General features: G+C 37.7%; 1 protein-coding gene across 3 annotated transcripts in view; it reads right to left on the bottom strand.

The window, feature by feature from the left end:
- EPHA3 (EPH receptor A3) overlaps positions 1-22,490 on the bottom strand; it is a 408,015-nt gene that overhangs the window by 129,621 nt on the left and 255,904 nt on the right. For 2 of the 3 annotated variants that reach the window (XM_069578939.1, XM_069578950.1), the window contains exons 4-5: positions 10,227-10,382; positions 9,208-9,543 (exon numbers count right to left, since the gene is read on the bottom strand). In XM_069578939.1, the coding sequence (XP_069435040.1) occupies positions 9,208-9,543; positions 10,227-10,382 (492 nt within the window). Of the gene's footprint in view, positions 1-7,103; positions 8,331-9,207; positions 9,544-10,226; positions 10,383-22,490 lie in introns of those variants that run through there. The other variant, XM_069578961.1, reaches the window with a different exon arrangement.

Raw genomic sequence — 22,490 nt, 5'->3', positions numbered from 1 at the left:
TGACTAGCTTCTAAATGTAGCCAAAGTGCTCATTTCTGAAATGTGCATTATTTATTTAAGATATATTAAACTATTTCTCTTATTCCTAGGTGCTGTTACCTTGTTCTGTGAAATAGCAGGTAACAAACATATAAGCTAGTAAGCTTTAAAGACCTTTAAAGGAAGTAAGCTGATATGTGTGCTTAAAGGTCAAAAAATGTATTGGCTGATTTAAATTGTACCAGTAACAAAAGTTCTAAACTATAGTCCTAGAATCACAAAAAGTAAATAAAACAGAAAATTTATGAGTGGATTTCCAGCTCAATCCCTTTATATGATGGATAGTCATTTTTAACTGGAAAAAAAAAAAGACATTTGCCTTTGATCGTTAAATTAAGTGGGCTTCCCTGGTGTCTCAGATAGTAAAGAATCGGCCTGCAATGCAGGAGACCTAGGTTTGATCCCTAGTTTGGCAAGATCCCCTGGAGAAGGAAACGGAATTCTACTCTAGTATTCTTGTCTGGAAAATCCCCATGGACAAAGGAGTCTGACAAGCTACAGGCCCTGGCATCACAAAGAGTCGGACCGACAGAGTGACCTCAGACATGCAGATGACACCACCCTTCTGGCCGAAAGCAAAGAAGAACGAAAGAGCCTTTCGATGAAAGTAAAAGAGAGCGAAAAAGTTGGCCGAAAACTCAACCTTCAGAAAACTAAGATCATGTCATCTGGTCCCATCACTTCATGGCAAATAGATGGGGAAACAGTGGAAACAGTGACAGGCTTTATATTTTGGGGCTCCAGAATCACTGCAGATGGTGACTGCAGCCATGAAATTAAAAGACACTTGCTCTTGGAAGAAAAGTTATGACCAACCTAGACAGCATGTTAAAAAGCAGAGACATTATTTTGCCAGCAAATATCTATCCAGTCAAAGCTACAGTTTCTCTAGTAGTCATATATGGATGTGAGAGTTTGGACTATAAAGAAGGCTGAGCGCCGAAGAATTAATGCTTTTGAAGTGTGGTGTTGAAGACTCTTGATAGTCCCTTGGACTGCAAGGAGATCAAACCAGTCCATTCCAAAGGCAATCAACCCTGAATGTTCATTGGAAGGACTGATGTTGAAGCTTGAAACTCCAATGCTTTGGCCACCTGATGTGAAGAACTGACCCACTGGAAAAGACCCTGATTCTGGGAACAATTGAAGGCAGGAGGTGAAGCGGATGGCAGAGGATAAGATAGTTGGATGGTATCACCGACTTGATGGACATGAGTTTGAGTAAGCTCCAGGAGTTGGTGATGTTCAGGAAGGCCTGGGGTGCTGCAGTCCATGGGGTTGCAAAGATTCAGACATGACTGAGTGACTGAACTGAACTGAGTGACTAAGCACATTAAGTGGATGATAGAGGCTATTCTGTTTTGAGCCAAGGCTAAGAATGTTTTCCTTTCATCAGGAAGTTTCTTAGATGCTACCCTTCTTTACATAAAGTAATGGTCCTTTAACAGGAAATTTAAATAAAATTAAGTCAACCCTTCTGTTTTTTAATAATATTGTTTACCAGTCAATTTTCACTGGGGTGGCAACAATGAAACTCCTAGAGAGACATCAAGCACCTGAAAAAGTCCTACCCATAAGTATTGATTCCTTTTCCCATCTTATTTTTTGTATCTGGCTTAATTTACAGAAAATGGCTAATTTATTCATTACTGTAGATAAGAACTATGTTATAGATAGAAACTGAAGGTAAACAAAACATCAGTTTATTTTTGCCAAAGCAACATCATGGAAGAACCAACAAAAATTGATTAATATCTGCAGATAAGATCATGATATGGATGGATATGAATGTTCTGATTTTTGACAAATTTATTGAGGTTATTACTCTAGGAAGTTCACAGTGAAGTATTTAGGAGTAAAGGGGCATGATATCTGCAATCTACCCTCAAGTGGATTAGAAATAAGTATCTGTTTACATGGAAGGTGATGGGGGGAGAGTATGATAGAGCAAATGTAGTAAAATATTAATTTTTAGGAAATCTGGCTTAAGGTACCAATTCCCAACCTTTTTGGCACCAGAGACCAGTTTCATGGAAGACAATTTTTCCCTGTTCTTTTTAAAATTAAGCTTCTTAAAACAGATTGAATGAGGTTACTCTTCACTCATAATATGTTTCCATTCACTATCTCACTACCTACATACCAGTTGCTGGGCCTTCATTGCATATTCAACCTGATATCCTTTTATCCTTTAACAAGATCTATCTCCTCGTCTCAGTCTAGACTTCCTACTACCCAGGAAACTCAATTCCAATATATATATGCTGCTATGTCATTTTAGTCGTGTCCAACTCTGTGCGACCCCATAGACGGCAGCCCACCAGGCTCTCCCGTCCCTGGGATTCTCCAGGCAAGAACACTGGAGTAGGTTGCCATTTCCTTCTCCAGTGCATGAAAGTGAAAAGTGAAAGTGAAGTCGCTCAGTTGTGTTGACTCTTAGCGACCCCATGGACTGCAATCTTCCAGGCTCCTCCATCCATGGGATTTTCCAGGCAGGAGTACTGGAGTGGGGTGCCATTGCCTTCTCCGCCAATATATATATATATATATACATGTCCTTTATTTGATTTACTTCTATTTTTCAAAGTATATCTAAATTGTTTTCTCCAAAATTTTCCTAAAATCCTTTAATCACCACTTGTTAACTCATTTCATTATATAGTATCTTCTGCATTGAAATATACTTGTTGATCCATTAACCCTTTTTATAAATTGCTCAGTGGAGAGAGGTTGCTGAGCAACACGATATTCTGATTTTAATTAACACAGTTAAGTCAAATTCCCTTTTATTTTGGAATCTCAAAATAATTAAAGGAGGACTATTATATTTCATGGTATTGTTTATTTATAAACATTATGACAAAGAACCTTAAAATCTTACACTAAGTGTGGAGAAAAGTATGAATATCCAAAACAATTCAAAGAAAAAATCAGTAGCATGTGAGTGCTTCTTAAATGTTAAATGTAGAAGATGAACCAAAGATGACACTTGAAAAAGTGTTAGAAACTGGTAAACTGAGGAAAATGGCAGTCCCATTAACAGAGCAAAAAAAATTAAGGCGAGAGAGTGGTTTGAGATTCAATGTTTTCATTGTTGGATGGTGGACATTTCCGGTAATCAATCACTCATTCATCAATAAACATTTGAGTGAACACAAGGCGATCGAAGGCCCTGTCTGAAGTCTGAGAATCACGAATGTGAATATGAGGCAAGGCCCAAGGCATGTGCGCTCAGTCGGGTCCAACACTTTGCGACCACATGGACCGTGGCCAGCCAGGCTCCTCTGTTCATGGAATTTCTCAGGCAAGAATACTGGAGTGGGTTGCCATTTCCTTCTCCAGGGAATCTTCCTGACCCAGGGCTTGAACTCACGTCTTTTGCGTATCCTGCACTGGCAAGCACATTCTTTACCAGCTGAGCCACCAGGAAATCCCAAGACAAAGTCCAGGCCTTTATGAAATCCACACTTTTCCTAACAATTGCATTCACTTTAACAGAAAGATGTAAATAGGAAATTATAACTGATTCTCAGGAAGGCACTTTTGTAGAGTGAGGACAGAAACCAGACTGGACTCTGAATGAGAGAACAAAACAGAAGAAAATATCTAAACTTAGTTTGAAAAATAGGAGAAAATAGGATAAAATCACGAAGAGTAAAACAATTTGGAATGCGCACCCGTGTGTGTAGGTGTGTGTTTGAGTGTGTGTTTATTGTTGTTGCAGATGCTTATGGAATTATTGGTATCTTCCTCTAAGATGAAAAAGACCTGTGCAACATAAAAGGCAAAGACAAACAGCCAGAAGAATGTTTGTCTATGATGTTAGCAGGGGAAGTGATTTGCTTGAGAGGATACTCTTTAGAATCAGAAGTCAATGGGAGTTAGTGTGTAGCAACAGGAGGGATAAAATTTAGAAAAGCCAGTAAGATAGCATTTTCTTTTCCCTCTTAAACTTTATGGTCTTAGTAAGTTAGGCAGTGTAAGGTGAAAAACACACTCCTGTGTGTCTCTTGCACACAATACTTCACTTGTGGCTACTGAATGTGTGGGGATTTTCTCCACACCAAGCAATCTTGCAACACCAGTTTGGTGTCCTACGATTTAATTCAATTCTGACACTAAATACCTGGAGTTTGCATCAAATCTCACAGGTTAAGGGCTCTAGTCCCTCAAGACCTCCCCAAACCCCCTTCCAGATACTAATCTCAAGTCTAGGTTTTATTGTGCCTTTAGCCCACCAGGTATAAATCAGAGGTTTCCACAACCTGCTATTAATGTTCAATTAATTTACTAGAGCAGCTCACAGAAATTAGGAAAACATTTTACCTACTAGTTTATACTTTATTATATAAAAGAATAACTTGGGAAACACCAGATGAAGAGATGAACAGGGCAAGGTACTGCGCAGAGAATTTCAAATTTTTCTCCAGACACATTACCTAATAAAACATCTACCCAGAAACTCTCTGTATCATGTCCTTTGAGTTTTTAAGAAGGCTTCATTACATAGGCATGATTGATTACCTCATTGACCAGTGATGACTAAACTCTATTTCTGGCCCTCCCTTGGACTGCAACAGAGAGAAAACCAGTCAATCCTAAAGGAAATCAACACTGAGTATTCATTGGAAGGACTGATGCTGCAGCTGAAGCTCCAATACTTTGGCCACCTGATGCGAAGAGCCAACTTATTAGAAAAGATCTCACTCCTGGGAAAGACTGAAGGCAAAAGGAGAAGAGGGAGGCAGAGGATGAGATGGTCAGGTAGCATCACTGACTCAATGGATATGAATTTGAACAAACTCCGGGAGATGGTGGAGGACAGAGGAGCCAGCATGTTATAGTTCATGGGGTGTGACAGTCCAGAGTTGGACATGACCTAGCAACTGAACAACAACAAGACTCTCCACCCTCCTCAGAGGCAAAGTTGAGGAGTGGAGTGGCTAGAAGTTCCAACTCTCTAATCACATGGTCAGTTCCCCTGGCAAATAGCCACCATCCTTAGGGGCTTTCCAAAGTGAACTTCTGAATTTCACCTTATTAAGGTAAACTCAACTATGACTGAAAGGGGTTTTTAATGTATAACAAAATACCCTTTATTGCTCTTATCACTTAGGAAATTCCCTGACTTTTAGGAGTTCTGTGCCATAAACTGGGACCAAGAACAAATATATATTTCTTGCTATAAATCACAATGTCTCAGAGGGAAAATCATCTGTGTAGAATAAGGGAGTAAGGGATAAGGTTAAATTTGGGGAAGAGTGGAGATGATAAAGAAGATCTGTTGCAGAATAACCCTAAGAAACTCTGTGATAAGTGACTGAGAAGCAAAGACTAAATTTATTGTAGGTGGCATAGGTCATGGCAGATTTTCCTAGGAAAGTCCCCCTCTGTCTCAGACAGCATTCCTTTTTGTAGCTATATGGTATGAATCATAGAATGACAGAAAGAACATGAGAATGAAGTTGAAACTGGAGTTGGATTTGGGAGCCTTAAGTAGAAGTTTGATAATTTGATTAAAAAATTGAAAAAGCTTCTTGGATCTCAGTTTTTAAAAAAAGGGTAAGGTGGATCTCAAAACTTGAAAGCCAGTATATTCTCTTTAGTGTCCCTTCTTCTTGTCTGAGATTGTTACGTGCTATAGGATAGTGGGGAAAGGGCAGATTCTATGATGCAAGTTGAGAATAAACAGACAAATATTCCACTAGTGGAATGACTTTTCCAGAACTGAAAGGTAAACTTACTCATTCAAAGAAATAAACAAGAAGTAGCAATTTACCCCAAGGTATAACTTTACAGGTTTTCGTTCTGAATCTGCAGTTCTTTCTGTACCTGTTTGAGTGATGGATTCATGGATATAATCTTTATGTAGAGACCGTGCTTTTTATCTCACTGACATACTTTGTGAAAGTATTAAGAGCTGGGAACTAACACTCGAATTTACAACATAATCCTCTACAGTTTAGAAGGTGCCTTATCGTGTGGTCATCACATGGCGTTTACAATGTAATCAAGAGAAAAATCAACCAATTCAATCTCACAAACTAAATTAAAAAAGACACATTCATGTTTCCCCTTTATAGCCATGTCAGAGATAGAGAGGATAGGAGGAATTTAAACACCAGGCATCATAGCTGTCATAGCCATATCTTTCTAGAGTTAGGGAGCTCATTTCTCAAGGCTACAAGTCCATTAACCTTCACAAGAGCAAAAATAAAGCAAAACAATGAAACACTTTGGAGAACTGGCATTGCTTCTAATCTTGCTTATATATCTCACCGTAGGGATTTAAAGATGGAACAAAGACCTCTTCTTCCCCAGGCACAAAAGTGACACAGACTCCCTGAAATAAATGTATCAAATGCCTCATGGTACATGTTGTAGACATATTTGTGATTTTTCTGAAAAATGAGAGTGGGGTTAGGAAAAGTAACTGATATCATTCCTGTTGAATCTTTGTCTTACCCAGTGATTTGCAACTGGGAGGGCCAAAGTATCAACCCCATTTATTTTTTAAAGTCTTGGTCTTCTCTTGGTTGCCACTTTACCTAGATTCATTCACTGTATATATCTGGAACTATTAGTTTCTTGATAAATGCATTGTCAGAAAGCCAGAGGTCAATGATAAGATAGGAAGCAAGGAGAGCTTGCTTGTTTTTATACATTTCTGTTTGACTTGGCAGATAATTATAATGCAGATTGATGCTCCTATTTTAAACAAGGTAGTAAATCAGAGTAAAATGTGAGATTCAGGAAAGCCATTTGCCACATAATTATAATTTCTTAAAATTCCTGCATTCAATGAATATGAGAAGCTGTAATCATGTGATACATAGCAACAACATTACTCATCTTTTTTTTTTTTTCTTTCATGGAAGACAGTTAAATAAACCTAAGTTACAAGTCTTTAAATATTATTAGTTACAAAGTTTAAATATCATTAACTGAAGCAAAACAAAAGCATATGTTGCTTGATCTGAGATCTACCTTCTAGTGGGAGAGATTACAGATTCAGTAAGGAAGATTAAATAATGATTAAGTGTACTTCATTAAAAAGTCATGTCTTTTCCACAAATAAACTTTATTTATCACCATGAGACAAGTAGTATTATAAGAATTTCATCAATATAGGAGACTAGAAAAAATGTGGGAACAAAAGAGGGGTTTAGAATCAGAAAGAGACACATTTAAGCATGGACTCTGCCAGGGGTTATATTCAAAACACATATCAACTGGCATGGCAGGGACATGGAGGCTTCAAGTTGGAAGAGCTCCAGCACAGGGATCTAGAGACCCCTCTGATGCCAGGATTTATCATTTTGATTGCTGGATTAAGGGAGAGGAAGAAGGGGGACCTGAGGTACTGATATAGAAATGCCTCTGATGCCAAGATGTATCCCTTGATTGCTAGACTATGGGAGAAGAAAATGGGGGACCTGATATATTGGGTTTAGGGGCCCTCTCAGGGTACTTGAGGAATTATCAAGCACAGTACATTTCTATGCTCACCTGCAGAAGTAACTGTACTTGCTTTTAACCAGTGTGGATATAAGTACACAATTTTATCAACCAGAAAAGTCATACTCATGCATACTTGCTGGATATTAATCCTGATGATATACTACTTTTGTACTTTGGTAGTTTAACTAAATTCCCTGAGTCAGACAAGTGAAAGAAAGTGATGAGTTCCCTGGCTAGTTATTTGGCTGCTCTAAGACCTCTTCTAGCTGATAAAATGCAGTCATCTTTCCTTTCTCTTTCCTTCTGACATTCAGTATTCATATCTTCAAAGCAAAGACCAAATTTTGCTTGAGAGCTGGGGGACTTCCATAATTTAAACCAAATGCAGAAAAGAAGCTGAGTTTACTTTCAATCCTAACTTCCAGCTCGGGGAGCATGCCCCTGGGAGCAGACATGAGGGTCTGTAGTTCCGGTTGAAGCATCCTCAGAGTGCCACCCTTTTCTTCCTTTTCTCCCTTTTTGGCTCCAATGTTTCTTTGCTTGCATAAAAATTATACAATAATATCTCTGAATTGAATTGCTTGAAATGTATCTCTAATTATGCTGTCTTATAGGAATAGTTATGCACAATAAATATCTATCAGCTTAATTTTGCATGAGCTTTGTTGATTTCATTTTATTCATTCATCCTAGTTATCACCTTTGAAAAATGATTGCCTTATTTTAAAGGGATATCACTGGTAAGTCTCTGTATACTCTACAAACTGCAACTCTTCGATATGTTTGAGAGAATCGCAACTAAAACCCCATCAACAGTTCTGGACACCAAACTGTTAAAAAAAAAACATAATAAATAAATCACAAAAAGAAGATTTAAAGAGTGATCAAAGATTTAAAGAGTAAATTTACAGGATTTACTAACTGTAAAGAAAAGAGAAATGTTGTGAATGTAAGGAAAAAGTGAGACATTTGTGTGCTTAATTTTTCCATTCTACATGAAAGGTTTATTATAGGGCAGTATAGCTTTTCTTTTTGATTAGGAAAAGATTGTCAGAGGAAAATATAGTTGGTGAAATCATCAAAAAAATGTATACCTGGAAATTTTTTATATCAATGATTAAAGCTGTTTTCCAGCAAGATCTCTTTTTACAAGTTTCTCCTCAAATTCTGTATTTTTAATTTTAGGATACAAATTGTGCCTATTAAATAAAATGGATTTATTTTCTTCTTTTTAATTAATCAGAGAGTTTTAACTGTCTGAGCTATACTACTCAGAGCTTCTGGGGAGCATAAAATAACTGATCAACTATACACAGATAAAATTGTAACTAAGGTAAAGATATTTATAGCTTTAAATATCCTGTACATGCTTTTCCAAGCTTGAGCCAAAGTTCTGTGTAATTCTTGAAAATATGGAAATGTTGCAAGGAGCCCCACAAGAACTATCTCCAGAGCCCCAAATATTTAAAAAGCTTTCAAATTGTTAAGCAATGGATTAAACTAGTTTAAAATCATCTAACAAATATGATTTATTTTCACTCTAAAGAATGAAATGGAGCTAGTTAATGTGCCATAACTGTCCAAAAGTGATAGAAGAAAATGTCCTTTTCACATCTTTTTTCACCTGCCCTTTCTTCCACTCTTTCCTGTTGAAACTGTTACTTGGCTCTGAGAGGGCAAAAGAGGAAGCACCAAGCATGTACTCACCAGCCTGGTTAGTTGTGATGCTGACTGCAGCAAACTGTCTTGGTGGTGAGCTCAGCTCTGACACCCCGTTAATGGCATCGATCTCAAAGGTGTAGTTAGTGTGTGCCAGGAGGTCTGTCACTGTCACCGTGGTGTTGGTGAGTCCAAACTGTCGAGGGAGGAAGCGGACATTTGGACTGCACGGCTCACACTGTTTTACATTCCACCCACATTTTTTACATATGATGTTGAAGGTAACATCCTTCCGGCCTCCTGTGTCCAGGGGCCAACTCCAGTCCAGGATAACCGAGGTCTCGTTTATATTAGATATCACATTTCTCGGTGCAGACGGAGGTCCTGCAAAGTAGTTCAACAAAGATTAATGAGCCTCACATTGGTTTTCTACTACAAGGGAAATAGATAATTTACAATGGAACTGAAACAGGTAAATAACCTTCTTGTCTTTTATTTTATACTTTTAATTCGTCCTTAGAGGATCCAGGAGATTATAGACACATGGATTCCAGAGGACTGTCCTCCTCAGTCTATGAATGGGGGAGTTTGGACTCCAAGTTGAAGATGCATTCACAAAGTCCAAGGAAGGAATCTACCACTAAATTCAATGCCCTTGTGAATAGTTATGAAAACCTTAGTATTAGTTTTATAAATCTTGGTTCATTTTCCCTGTGACCTATGACCAACACATAACAAGAGGGAATAGAAGTAAAAACACAAATCCCATGCCTATAACTTCCCCTACCCTGTCAAAATAGTGCAAGATCTAAAGCAAGATATAGAATTTTTTTTTTCTTTATAGGGGTCCTGTTGTAGGAAGTGATTTAAAAACTAATTTATTCTGTATGATAAATGTTGCATTTGTGGTGAGCCAAGCATGGAGAGTGAAGCAGAGAAAGCTTTTAATTTGCACATGGATAACAGAAGGAAATGGGCCAAATGCTAAAAACAAAAAACCACAATAACAAGAAGGAAAAAGTAAAGAAAGCAAACATGGAGGCATGGGCTGCAGCAAAGCTACTCACGGGTACAAGCCATGGATGGAGGGTCTTTGTCTGCTCGGAAGTAATTATTTTCACACCTGCAGTTCACTGAACCATCTTCGTGAGTAGAACTGTGAGGTGGACACTTAGCACACTTCATATTACCATCTGAAGCCTTGTAGAAACCCGGTCGACAAGCTACAAACAAAATGACTCTTTTAACATTCTGTGATAAATTTGAAAGTGCATCCTTGAAAATACATCACACAGATTTCAGGAGGCTAGGGCATGCATTTATCATGAATAAAATCCTTTTTTTTTTTTCCTCCCAGAAATCACAGAAGCAAATAATGTGGCCCAATATAGTTTCTCCATGTATATGTTTGTATTTGCACCAAATGTTAAAAGTGGCGGGGGGGACCCACAAGAGTTAGATTACTTTGGCACTAGAGTGTGATGAAATTTCCAGTTCATGTTTTCACAGCTTTACTTGGCATTGGACCATTTGTGGAGAAAATAAAGCAAAGCCATGTCATCATGCAGCCATTTCCTTTTTAAACATGATGCAATGTGCATAGTCTCTCCTCTGCAGTTAGCACTGTGTTACATTCCCACTTGTTTTCCAAGCAGTTTATGTGTAAACAATTTTATTCTCACGAATTGTAAACTGAAGGAAGAAATCATGGCTTTGTCTATATTTTAAGGTTCTTATATACAGATCTCCTGAGCGATGACATTTTTGGTCTCTCTTGACAGTGTCATTCCTTAACTTCTCAGGTAATGGCTGAAGATAAAGATTTTAATATATTTCCTTATTTGTATCTCAAATACATAGGGAGGTATAATTTATATTTAGACTAATGTACATGTGAATATTTACTAGATTAAAGCTTTTTAAAATAATCATGTTATCTTTTTTCCTGGTAGTATCTCTGAATGATGTGTGTTTCTTTCTTTTCTTTTTTTAGCTCAATGAATTGGTTACCAGATATTGATTTCAGCTGTCCATTTAGAATTTACCATTTATTTACAACTTTTGCAGAAATGTCTCCATTATAGTCTTTTGATTTAATCTGATATAAAATTTAAAATGTACTGTTTCCTTTGGTCCATTTTCATAATTACAGTGAGAACTGAAATCATAGAGAAAATCCTAACAAAAATCCCTTCACATTCCTCTGAAGAAGAAATTCAGTATCTTTAGCTTTAATTTCTTCTAGATTATCTTTGGAAGCCAGTAATTTCTTAAGTCTCTAAAACTCAGTTTCAAAGCTACACTGAGATTTGATGGCTTAAAGCATTTAGATAATAGACCCTATAGACTATCTTTATGATTGAATTCCAAATTGTTAATATCACTTCATATTGTGAATAAGAGGTTATTTACATTTAAATAAAACCTGTATGAATAAATCTTAACTTTTATAATCACTAAATGCATATTGAAAGATAACACGCCGTATAATAGTGTATCTTCCTATTGAACACTTCTTGGGAGATAGCACTGCTGAGGAAAATACATTGACAAGGCAAAAAATTAGATTAACTTAAAATAATAGTCCTTGGGTAGAGAAGATCCCTTGGAGAGGAAATGGCAACCTACTCCAGTATTCTTGCTTGGAGAATCCCACGGACAGAGGAGCCTGGTGGGCTACAGTCCATGAGGTCAGACATGACTTAGCAATTAAACAACAAACAACAAAATGACAGTAATCATTAATCTAGTCTTACTGTTTTCAAATTCCTACTAAGAATGGCTGCTCTAGGATCATATTACATTAAATTGAGTAACTTTTGGTTCTATATTGAGAGCCACTCAATTTCTATTGCCTTAACAAAACTTGAGTGCGTGAAGTGAAAGTTGCTCAGTTGTGTCCAACCCTTTGCGACCCCATGGACTATACAGTCCATGGAATTCTCCAGGCCAGAACACTGGAGTGGGTAGCCGTTCCCTTCTCCAGGGGATCTTCCCAACCCAAGGATCAAACCCCGGTCTCCCACATTGCAGGCGGATTCTTTACGAGCTGAGCCACAGAAGAAGCCTTAACCAAACTTAGATTAGGATTATAAACTTTGAACATTGTCCTTAAACACTGATTATCTTCCCCCTCATATTGCCTCAGGGGGAAATGATTTAAAGTCTAAACAAATTATGCATTTAACTTCTGGTTTCAATTTAGCTCATCACTGAAGTGCATTTGAATTTGCAAGAGGACATTGCTGAGTCTCTAAAAGATTAAGTTGCAGTGTTCCAAGTACTTTGTTATTTTGTTTGCTTGTAAATTTATCTCTTTGTTTTTGTTTGAGTCTTTTATGGTTTTACAACATTTAGCATAAAGGTATTCACTAAACACTCAATCATTTTTTGTTAATATTATAAATGGCTATGTATATGATACTTAAAGAAAAGACAAGACAGTCATCTAATCACTTCTTAGCTACAGCACCACAACACAGAATTTCTGGTAGTATTGAAAGTAAGTAAGTAAGTGTAGTCGTTCAGTCATGTCTAACTCTTTGCGACCCCATGGACTATAGCCCACCAGGCTCCTCTGCCCATGGGATTCTCCAGGCAAGAATACTGGAGTGGGTTGCCATTTCCTTCTCCAGGGGATCGTCCCAACCCAGGGATCGAACCTGGGTCTTCCACATCACAGGCAGATGCTTTACCCTCTGAGCCACCAGAGAAGCCCAGGTTCCTCTGTCCATGGAATTGTCCAGGCAAGAATACTGGTCCGGGGTGCCATTCCTTTCTCCAGGGGATATTCCCACCCCAGGGATGAAACCCAGGACTCCTGCATTGCAGGTAGTTGCTTTACCATCTGAGCCAGTGCAGTTTAATATATATCTGTCAGTCATCAACTTTTGTCCAGGCTCCTTCTTAGTTTTGAAGATACTAATGTCCCTAATTTTGTCCATCCCAAAAATGCTTTTGCTATGTGAAAGCAGGCAACAGAAATTTACAGAACGCAGGTAACCTGGAGCAAATATTTCATTCTGATTGAACTGTTGGAAGAAATACACAGAAGAAATCCTATTTGAGAAAGATGATGAAAAGACAGTAGGAGTTGGTCTCTAAGTAGCATGATTTAATACACGAATGGATCAACATGAAAAGATAAACTCTTAAGTAGAGGAACATGGTGGGTGCCATTGGTTAGGTACTCAGTATCCCAATCCTGTTTCTCCTTGTTAATAGAATCCTGATTTTGTTCAGAACTGCATTCTGCCAAGTACTACTCCCTAACTCAGATTTCATTGCAAATTGGGGTGGATGGCCAAAGTTATGGCCAAAGAGATACAAACAGAACTCGGATGAAAGTTTTCAGTTTCTTTTCTAGCAAGATGATTCAGATGCACTGAAACCACCTAATCTACATTATTCTAATTTTAATTATGGACATAATGGTTACAGGAGACACTAAGTTATAGGCCAAGAAACTTAGAGAGATGTATACACTGCTTTTGCTGACCAAGCAAGCACCAATCTCAAAATGTCTTATAATGTCTGAAAAGTAACACCCTGTTTGTTGTCATTGTGGTCAAGTTCTCTTTTTCTTGCAGCAGAAAGCATGTGTAAACGATAAAAAAGACAAAGAGAATTCAGTTGAGATGTATTAATTACACAGAATCATAGCTTGCTGTTACTGCTGCTGTCGCTTCAGTCATGTCCGACTCTATGCGACCCCATGGATGGCAGCCCACCAGGCTCCTCCGTCCCTGGAATTCTCCAGGCAAGAACACTGGAGTGGGTTGCCATTTCCTTCTCCAATGCATGAAAGTGAAAAGTGAAAGGGAAGTCACTCAGTCGTGTCCGACTCTTAGAGACCCCATGGACTGCAGCCTACGAGGCTCCTCCATCCATGGGTTTTTCCAGGCAAGAGTACTGGAGTGGGGTGCCATTGCCTTCTCTGGAACCATAGCTTAATGGAACTAAAAAGATCCTAAGAAAGTACAATGGTCAGTCTCTGTGTTTTACATCTGAAAATCCAGGATGTTTGGTGAGATAGACTCTACTCTGCATCTTCTGGAACTTGGTAGCTACCTGGATTTAATAGGTGATAGGATTTAATCATCTATTTATGGATATTCATTGAATGATCACTCTATCCTGAGCACAAAGATAGGTTCTACAGTAACAACCTAAACGTAGATACTTTTTCTCTTTATGAAGAACTTTCAAATGCACCATCTCAACTGAATCACACAACAGTTCTATTGAAATAATCAAAGTAGATATTAATCTTATTTTACAGAATAAACAAATGAAGGGCAAACAGAAATAATAGCATCCAAGATATAAAAGAAATTCAATGATAGTCTGAACAAGCAAGAGAAATCTGCTTTTAATTTTATGTAAATCACTCATTAAAGCAAATTATTTTCTGATCAATTTAGGCTGGTGGTATGACATTGAACAGTCATCTAAAAAGTTTAATGCAAAATATTTAGTTAAACAAGTGCAGGTCTTTTGTCATATATTGTTAGTAAGACCTCATTTCAGAAAGGCTGATGTTCTCTTGTTCTCCAGGATTTTGTATCTAATTGAAGTGTAACATTACTATGGGCAGATGAGCAACTGCGCTTTTGATGAAAGGGCAGATGTTGACTGCCAACTTTAAGAACATGGTGACCCACAATATGTGGGAGGCATACAATTAAATTTTCCTTTTATTGGTACAAAAAGAATCTCTAAATCCTTCACTCAGGTTGTTCAGCAAATTTGAGAGTATGATTGAAAAGTTTATATTCACTAATAAAATTATTATGCTCATAAGAACCATTATTTTTAAATATATAAGGGGAAATTCTTTATAAAATATACTTACTTCAAACTTTTTCCCTCCCTTGTAATAAATCAACTTGTGCTTGAATACCAATGTTTCTAATAAACCTTCTTCATTCTTAAATCCTCATGGAAAAATTTGAAATTACCTCTAAAGGGGATGAATACTTATGTTTTATTATCTTTGCTTATGGTAGGAAAAACAATGATTGTAATTTAAAAGTATCTCCTGTGTTCCTTGAATGTAAAATCACTAATGCAACGATGTGCACATTTCTCCCATTATGTATTACTTTAGAAACTGAGAAGGTTCGGTATTCAAACAAATAAAACCCAGGTAAGAAGTGATGGGGATAGTTGTGGTTTAGTCACTAGGTTTTGTCTGATTCTTTGCAACCCCACAGACTGTAGCTCGCTAGGCTCTCTGTCCATGGGATTTCCGAGGCAAGAATACAGGAGTGGGTTGCCATTTCCTTCTCCAGGGGATCTTCCTAATCCAGGAAAGAACCTGTGTCTCTTGCATCGCAGGCGGGTTCTTTACCACTGAGCCACCAAATAGAAATAAGAAGTGGAAAGAATGAAGTAGATATGTTAATGTGTTTTATTTACCTTTCTTATTCAAAGGACATCTTGGTCAACTTATTACATAATATCAAAGAACAGAGTACACACACTAATGGTAAATTAATGGTAAAAAATTAATATGAATTCAGATTTATCCAATTTTAAGCTTTAAATTAAAAAAAAAAAAAAAAATAAAAACTTCTGTGGTACACTTAAGGCCTTCCCTGTGTTGGCCAGCTATTAAAGTAACACTTAACTGAAGTGGAAATACACATATTCAAAGCCTGCTGCTAAAATGACAGAAACCTGATTTACATTTTTCCTCAGATAACCCAGTAGTACATGTTCTTGTTAGGCAAACATGGGTAAAATTATTCATAGATTTCTGCCTCAGGGTGGTAAAAACCAGAGTGATTAAACAGTGTAAAATCTTTTAAGTTGAGGCAAACTGCTGACCTTTTTTTTTTTTGTCCCAAAGATGTTTGATCTCCTTGTAATGGAAATTTTTGAACTAGGTAATTGTGGGCAGGAACCCTTGGCTTTGATGAAGCAAAGTAGGATGATCCATGAAGCTAAATTAGTCATTAAAAATGGGATGTAGCACCTCCTCAAATCCTACTGAATATCATGATGGATTTACCAGGAATCAGACTTGTTCACATAATGTTTGGATTTCATTTATTCACTTTCTAAAAACAAACATGTATTGATCTCCTAAGATGACCTAGATACCCTATTGTGTCCAGTCACAGTGATAAAATTCACAATCCTAGCTTTAAAGAGGAGACCTATTAATTCCATGCGGCACTATCGTTTTAGAAATGAGTCTTCTCACTTGAGAATTAAAGAGTGTAAGTGCTAAAACACTTTGCAACACAGCATTTTTAAGTTATTTTCACCAAGAAACTCCCTGATTTTATGCTTTTATATCCCAACACTTCAAGGTCTTTTCAGCAATCTTTCAGTAAGAACACTAGACTGGCAAAGAGGAAATGTAGGTTTTAATCTCGTCTTTTCTTCTCAATAGGTATCATCTCAAAGTTATTGACCAGGCATCTCCAAGACTGATGAGGTAGTTGGGATGGTCACTTCTTCTTCTAAAATAAGTTGGAAATTCCATCTTTAGTAATTTATTATCAGTTCCCAGTTAGACCCTGAGCAATACGTAGACAAGAGCAATTTCCTACTCATTTTACATGCCCGGTGTCTAGCGTATTGCCTCTCAGCTAGCTGCTGGTGAAATACATTTTTAAGTAAATAATTAACTTGTAAACAGTTGTCCTCTCTGGGCTTCAATTTCTTTAATTATCAAATGATGGGTATTAACTATCTTCTAAAAACTCTTCAGGCTTCCCTGGTGGCTCAGACGGTAAAGCGTCTGCCTGCAATGCGGGAGACCTGGGTTCGATTCCTGGGTCGGGAAGATCCCCTGGAGAAGGAAATGGCAATCCACTCCAGCACTCTTGCCTGGAAAATCCCATGGACGGAGGAACCTGATAGGCTACAGTCCATGGGGTCGCAAAGAGTTGGACATGACTGAGCGACTTCACTTCACTAAAAACTCTTCAGGTGAGACACTTTAAAAAGTTAATACTTCACATACCAAAATTTGTAGGATTCCTAGAACTTCCCAGGTAGAAAAAAAGAAAAATATAATAAAGTGAAAGAGTTAATTCTTAGGTAGGTTAATAAGGATTCTGGGGTCCTCAAGGAGGGCCTGGAATGGGTCCAGGGCCATCAAGGAGGAGAAAGGGGTCTAAGGCTCTCTAGGAGGAGAAAAGGACAGACTTTTTTTCTACATTGCTTTGTCTTCGTCACATAAGATTTTCTTAAACTCTGAGTTGTTATAACAGTCTTTAACTTTCTTTAAGCCCAGAGCTAATGATTAGGCAACAAAACAACCAACTTGCTCGAGGGTATATTTTTCTTTAAGCTTTGTTCAGTTCAGTTGCTCAGTTGTGTCAAACTCTGTGTGACCCCTTAGACTGCAGCACGCCAGGCTTCCCTGTCCATCATCAACTCGCAGAGCTTACTAAAACTCATGTCCATTGAATCGGAGATGCCATCCAACCATCTCATCCTGTCATCCCCTTCTGCTGCTTTCAGTCTTTCCCAGCATCAGAGTCTTCACCAATGAGTAAGTTCTTCGCATAAGATGGCCAAAGTATTGGAGTTTCAGCTTCAGCAACAGTCCTTCCAGTGAATATTCAGGACTGATTTCCTTTAGGATTGACTGGTTGGATTTTGTTGCAGTCCAAGAGACTCTCAAGAGTCTTCTCCAACACCACGTTCAAAAGCATCAATTCTCTCCGGCTTTGCTTTCTTTATAGTCTAACTCTCATATCCATATACAACTAGTGGAAAAACTAGCTTTGACTAGATGGACCTTTGTTGGCAAAGTAATGTCACTGCTTTATAATATGCTGTCTAGGTTGGCCATAGCTTTTCTTCCAAGGAACAGAGCAAGCGTCTTTTAATTTCATGGCTGCAGTCACCATCTGCAGTGATTTGGGAACCCCCCAAAATAAACTTTGTCACTGTTTCCGTTGTTTCCCAATCTATTTGTCATGAAGTGATGGGATCAGATACCATGATCTTAGTTCTCTTTTCAAATCCTGTGGCCACTGCTGAGTTTTCCAAATTTGCTGGCATATTGAGTGCAGCACGTTCACAGCATTATCTTGTAGGCTTTGAAATAGGTCAACTGGAATTCCATCATCTCCACTAGTTTTGTTCATAGTGATGCTTCCTAAGGCCCATTTGACTTCAGACTGCAGGATGTCTGGCTCTAGGTGAGTGATCACACCATTGTGATTTTCTGGACCATTAAGATCTTTTTTGTACAGTTCTTCTGTGTATTCTTGCCACCTCTTAATATCTTCTGCTTCTTTCAGGTCTGTACTGTTTCTGTTCTTTATCGTGCCCATCTTTGCATGAAAATTTCCCTTGGTATCTCTGATTTTCTTGAAGAGATCTCTAGTCTTTCCCATTCTACTATTTTCCTCTATTTCTTTGCATTGTACACCGAGGAAGGCTTTCTTATCTCTCCTTGCTTTTCTTCGGTTGCATTCAAATGGATACATCTTTCCTTTTCTCCTTTGCCTATCGCTCCTTTTCTTTTCTCAGCTGTTTGTTAGGCCTCCTCAGACAACCATTTTGCCTTTTGCATTTCTTTTTCTTGAGTATGGTCTTTATCACTGCTTCTTGTACAATGTCATGAATCTCCATCCATGGTTCTTCAGGCACTCTATCAGACCTAATCCCTTGAATCTATCTGTTACTTCCACTGTATAATTATAAGGGATTTGATTTAGGTCATACCTGAATGGTCTAGTGGTTTTCCCTACTTTCTTCAATTTGAGTCTGAATTTGGCAATATGAGTTCATGATCTGAGCCTCAGTCAGCTCCCAGTCTTGTTTTTACTGACTCTATAGAGCTTCTCCATCTTCGGCTACAAAGAATATAATTAATCTGATTTTGGTGTTGACCATCTGGTGATGTCCATGTGTAGAGTCTTCTCTTGTGTTGTTAGAAAAGGGTGTTTGCTATGACCAGTGTGTTCCTTGGCAAAACTCTACTAGCCTTTGCCTTGCTTCATTTTGTAGTCCAACGCCAAATTTGCCTGTTACTCCAGGTTTTTCTTGACTTCCTACTTTTGCATTCCAGTCCCCTATGATGAAAAGGACATCTTTTAGGGTGTTAGTTCTAGAAGGTCTTCTAGGTCTTCATAGAACCGTTCAACTTCAGCTTCTTCAGCATTACTGGTTAGGGCATAGACTTGCATTACTGTGATATTGAATGGTTTGCCTTGGAAACGAACAAAGATCATTCTGTTGTTTTTGAGATTGCATCCAAGTACTGCATTGCGGACTCTTGTTTAAGCTCTGTACTAATGATTATATAATAACAATGCATCTTGCTACAGGACATGTTTCTCCTTCTTAACAAGAACCTTCTGGCTAGTCTCACTCATCTCGCATGCTAGCAAAGTAATGCTCAAAATTCTCGAAGCCAGGCTTCAACAGTATATGAACTGTGAACTTCCAGATGTTCAAGCTTGTTTTAGAAAAGGCAGAGGAACCAGAGATCAAATTGCCAACATCTGCTGGATCATGGAAAAAGCAAGAGAGTTCCAGAAAAACATCTATTTCTGCTTTATTGACTATACCAAAGCCTTTGACTGTGTGGATCACCACAAACTGGAAAATTCTGAAAGAGATGGGAATATCACAACACCTGACCTGCCTCCTGAGAAATCTGTATGCAGGTCAGGAAGCAACAGTTAGAACTGGACATGGAACAACAGACTGGTTCCATATAGGGAAAGGAGTACCTCAAGGCTGTATATTGTCACCCTGCTTATTTAACTTATATGCAGAGTACATCATGAGAAACGCTGGACTGGAAGAAGCACAAGCTGGAATCAAGATTGTCAGGAGAAATATAAATAACTTCAGATATGCAGATGATACCACCCTTATGGCAGAAAGCGAAGAACTAAAGAGTCTCTTGATGAAAGTGAAAGAGGAGAGTGAAAAAGTTGGCCTAAAGCTCAACATTCTGAAAACTAAGATCATGGCATTTGTTTCCATGACTTCACAGCAAATAGATGGGGAAACAGTGACAGACTTTATTTTTCGGGGCTCCAAAATCATTGCAGATGGTCACTGTAGCCCTGAAATTAAAAGACGCTTACTCCTTGGAAGAAAAATTATGACCAACCTAGACAGGATATTAAAAAGCAGAGACATTACTTTGAAAACAAGTGTCCATCTAGTCAAGGCTATGATTTTTCCCGTAATTATGTGTGGACGTGAGAGTTAGACCATAAAGAAAGTTGAGCGCCAAAGAATTGATGCCTTTGAACTGTGGTGTTGAAGAAGGCTCTTGAGAGTCCCTGGGGCTACAAGGAGATCTAACCAGTCCATCCTAAAGAAGATCAGTCCTGAATATTCACTGAAAGGACTGATGTTGAAGCTAAAGCTCCACTCCTTTGGCCACCTGAGGCAAAGGAGTGACTCATTTGAAAAGACCCTGATGCTGGGAAAGATTGAAGGCAGAAGGAGAGGGGATGACAGAGGGTGAGATGGTTGGATGGCATCACCGACTCAGTGGACATGAGTTTGAGTAAACTCCAGGAGTTGGTGATGTGTGACAGAAAGGCCTGGCGTGCTGCAGTTCATGGGGTTGCAAAGAGTGGGACACAACTGAGTGACTGAAATGAACTGAACTGATTAATCTTATCTTGAAACATATGTTGTGGGAATGGGTCTGGTAAGACCTTTCTATTGTTCTAATCTTGTTCATTTAAGATGTATATTGTGAGTGGGTCAGGTAAAATTAGATAAGTTCTTGATTAGACTAGCCAGTGGGGCACTCTCCATCCCCCTCCTGTATCTATGTCAGAAGCTCTCTCTGGTCCTTTTCCACTGTAATAAAATTTCTATCACACAAAAGCTCTGGGTGATTAAGTTTAGTCCCTGATCCCAAAGCTAAATCTTCTTCAGTCACTATAAGCTTTCAAAAAGTATCTTCACTTTCATTCCTGCTTTAAGTATTAAAATTAGCTATTGAAGTTACAAAAATCACATAGGGCAACAGGATATAAAAGATAGAGGTTCTTTTCTGGTTTAAAAGAAATAATTTTGAATCAAGAAATGACAGGTTTTTGCCCTGAAAGTGTTTTATCTGTATCAGAGTATTATGTATTCAAAGAGCATGTGGATTTCATGATTAGATAGATTGAAAGATAAATTCACTGCCAAGTAAACAATTCCCTGTTATTATATTTTAATCTTACTCAATAGCATCATAAAACTACATTTCATTATATTCTTCCTCTTATGTATATTTTAGATTGAGTAGAATATTAAGAAGCTGGGAAATTTTATATGAATACATTTAAATTAAAACATTGATTTAATTATTTTTAATTTTTTAAAATGTAAGAAGATGTGATTTTTTTTTCTCTTTTAACAGTAAATAAAACTAGCATGATATTGAAAATACAGTTTAAAAGAGATATTTTCTTTCTATTGATCTGCAGTGAGGTTTTGTTTGACTTTTTCTTGTTAATCTAGCTTTTAGTTCCTCTGTTATAAATGCCCAGATACTGAGAGTAAGCAAGTTTATTTACCAAGCAAATGCCAAAACTTACTGAAAAAACAAAAACAAAAACAAAACCCAGGATGGGTCACAGTGAAACAAAAATGATGTTCTTATCAAATGCTAATTTTCTATTGAGAAGCACTAAAAATATCAGTATAATAATAGAAGCCAAAATAATATGAATTGTGATAGATGAATTAGAAATATTTTGGAAATCTGCTGATTCTGTATTTTTAAAAAGGCAATAGTAAAACAGGAACTGAATACTATGGGTCAGTAGTGGGGTAAAATAACAAACTACCAGCTTTGGAAAAGAATTTTTAAAAAGTGTGAAATAGGGAGTATTATGAGTACTAGCTATACAATGAATAATAATTATTTTAAAAAAACCTTCCAGATAGAATCTTGGCCTCATTCCCAAAGCACATAGCACACTTTCCCTCTAAGATGTAATTGATGGGTTTGAGTTATGCTGATACAGAGAATGGGTAAAGTTACATAGTGAAAGGAAAACAAATGCATTTAGTAAACCATGGTGGCTACTGTTGAAAGAAAGTAGCTTTTCAATTGCAAAGTGAATTTTGTCTGCAGTTGACTAATGTGGTTGACTTTTAAGAGAAAACATGGTCCTAATTAAGGGTTAAAAGGCTCATTTCAATTTGAATTAACTTTAAATTAAAAAATAAAGCTGTTGGTAAATAGGGTCCTTTTAGTATTCAGACCTGAGCTCTGTACACACAGGACTATATTATCAATTCCCAGCCATAAACACAAACTAATGACCAGAACCAACACTGACTAAACAGATGATTTCCTGGCCTTGCAATTCCAGGCCTGACAGGGTCTA

Source organism: Ovis canadensis, chromosome 1 (assembly GCF_042477335.2).
Source record: "Ovis canadensis isolate MfBH-ARS-UI-01 breed Bighorn chromosome 1, ARS-UI_OviCan_v2, whole genome shotgun sequence".
NCBI lineage: Eukaryota > Metazoa > Chordata > Mammalia > Artiodactyla > Bovidae > Ovis > Ovis canadensis.
This window is presented reverse-complemented; position numbering and strand designations above follow the sequence as displayed.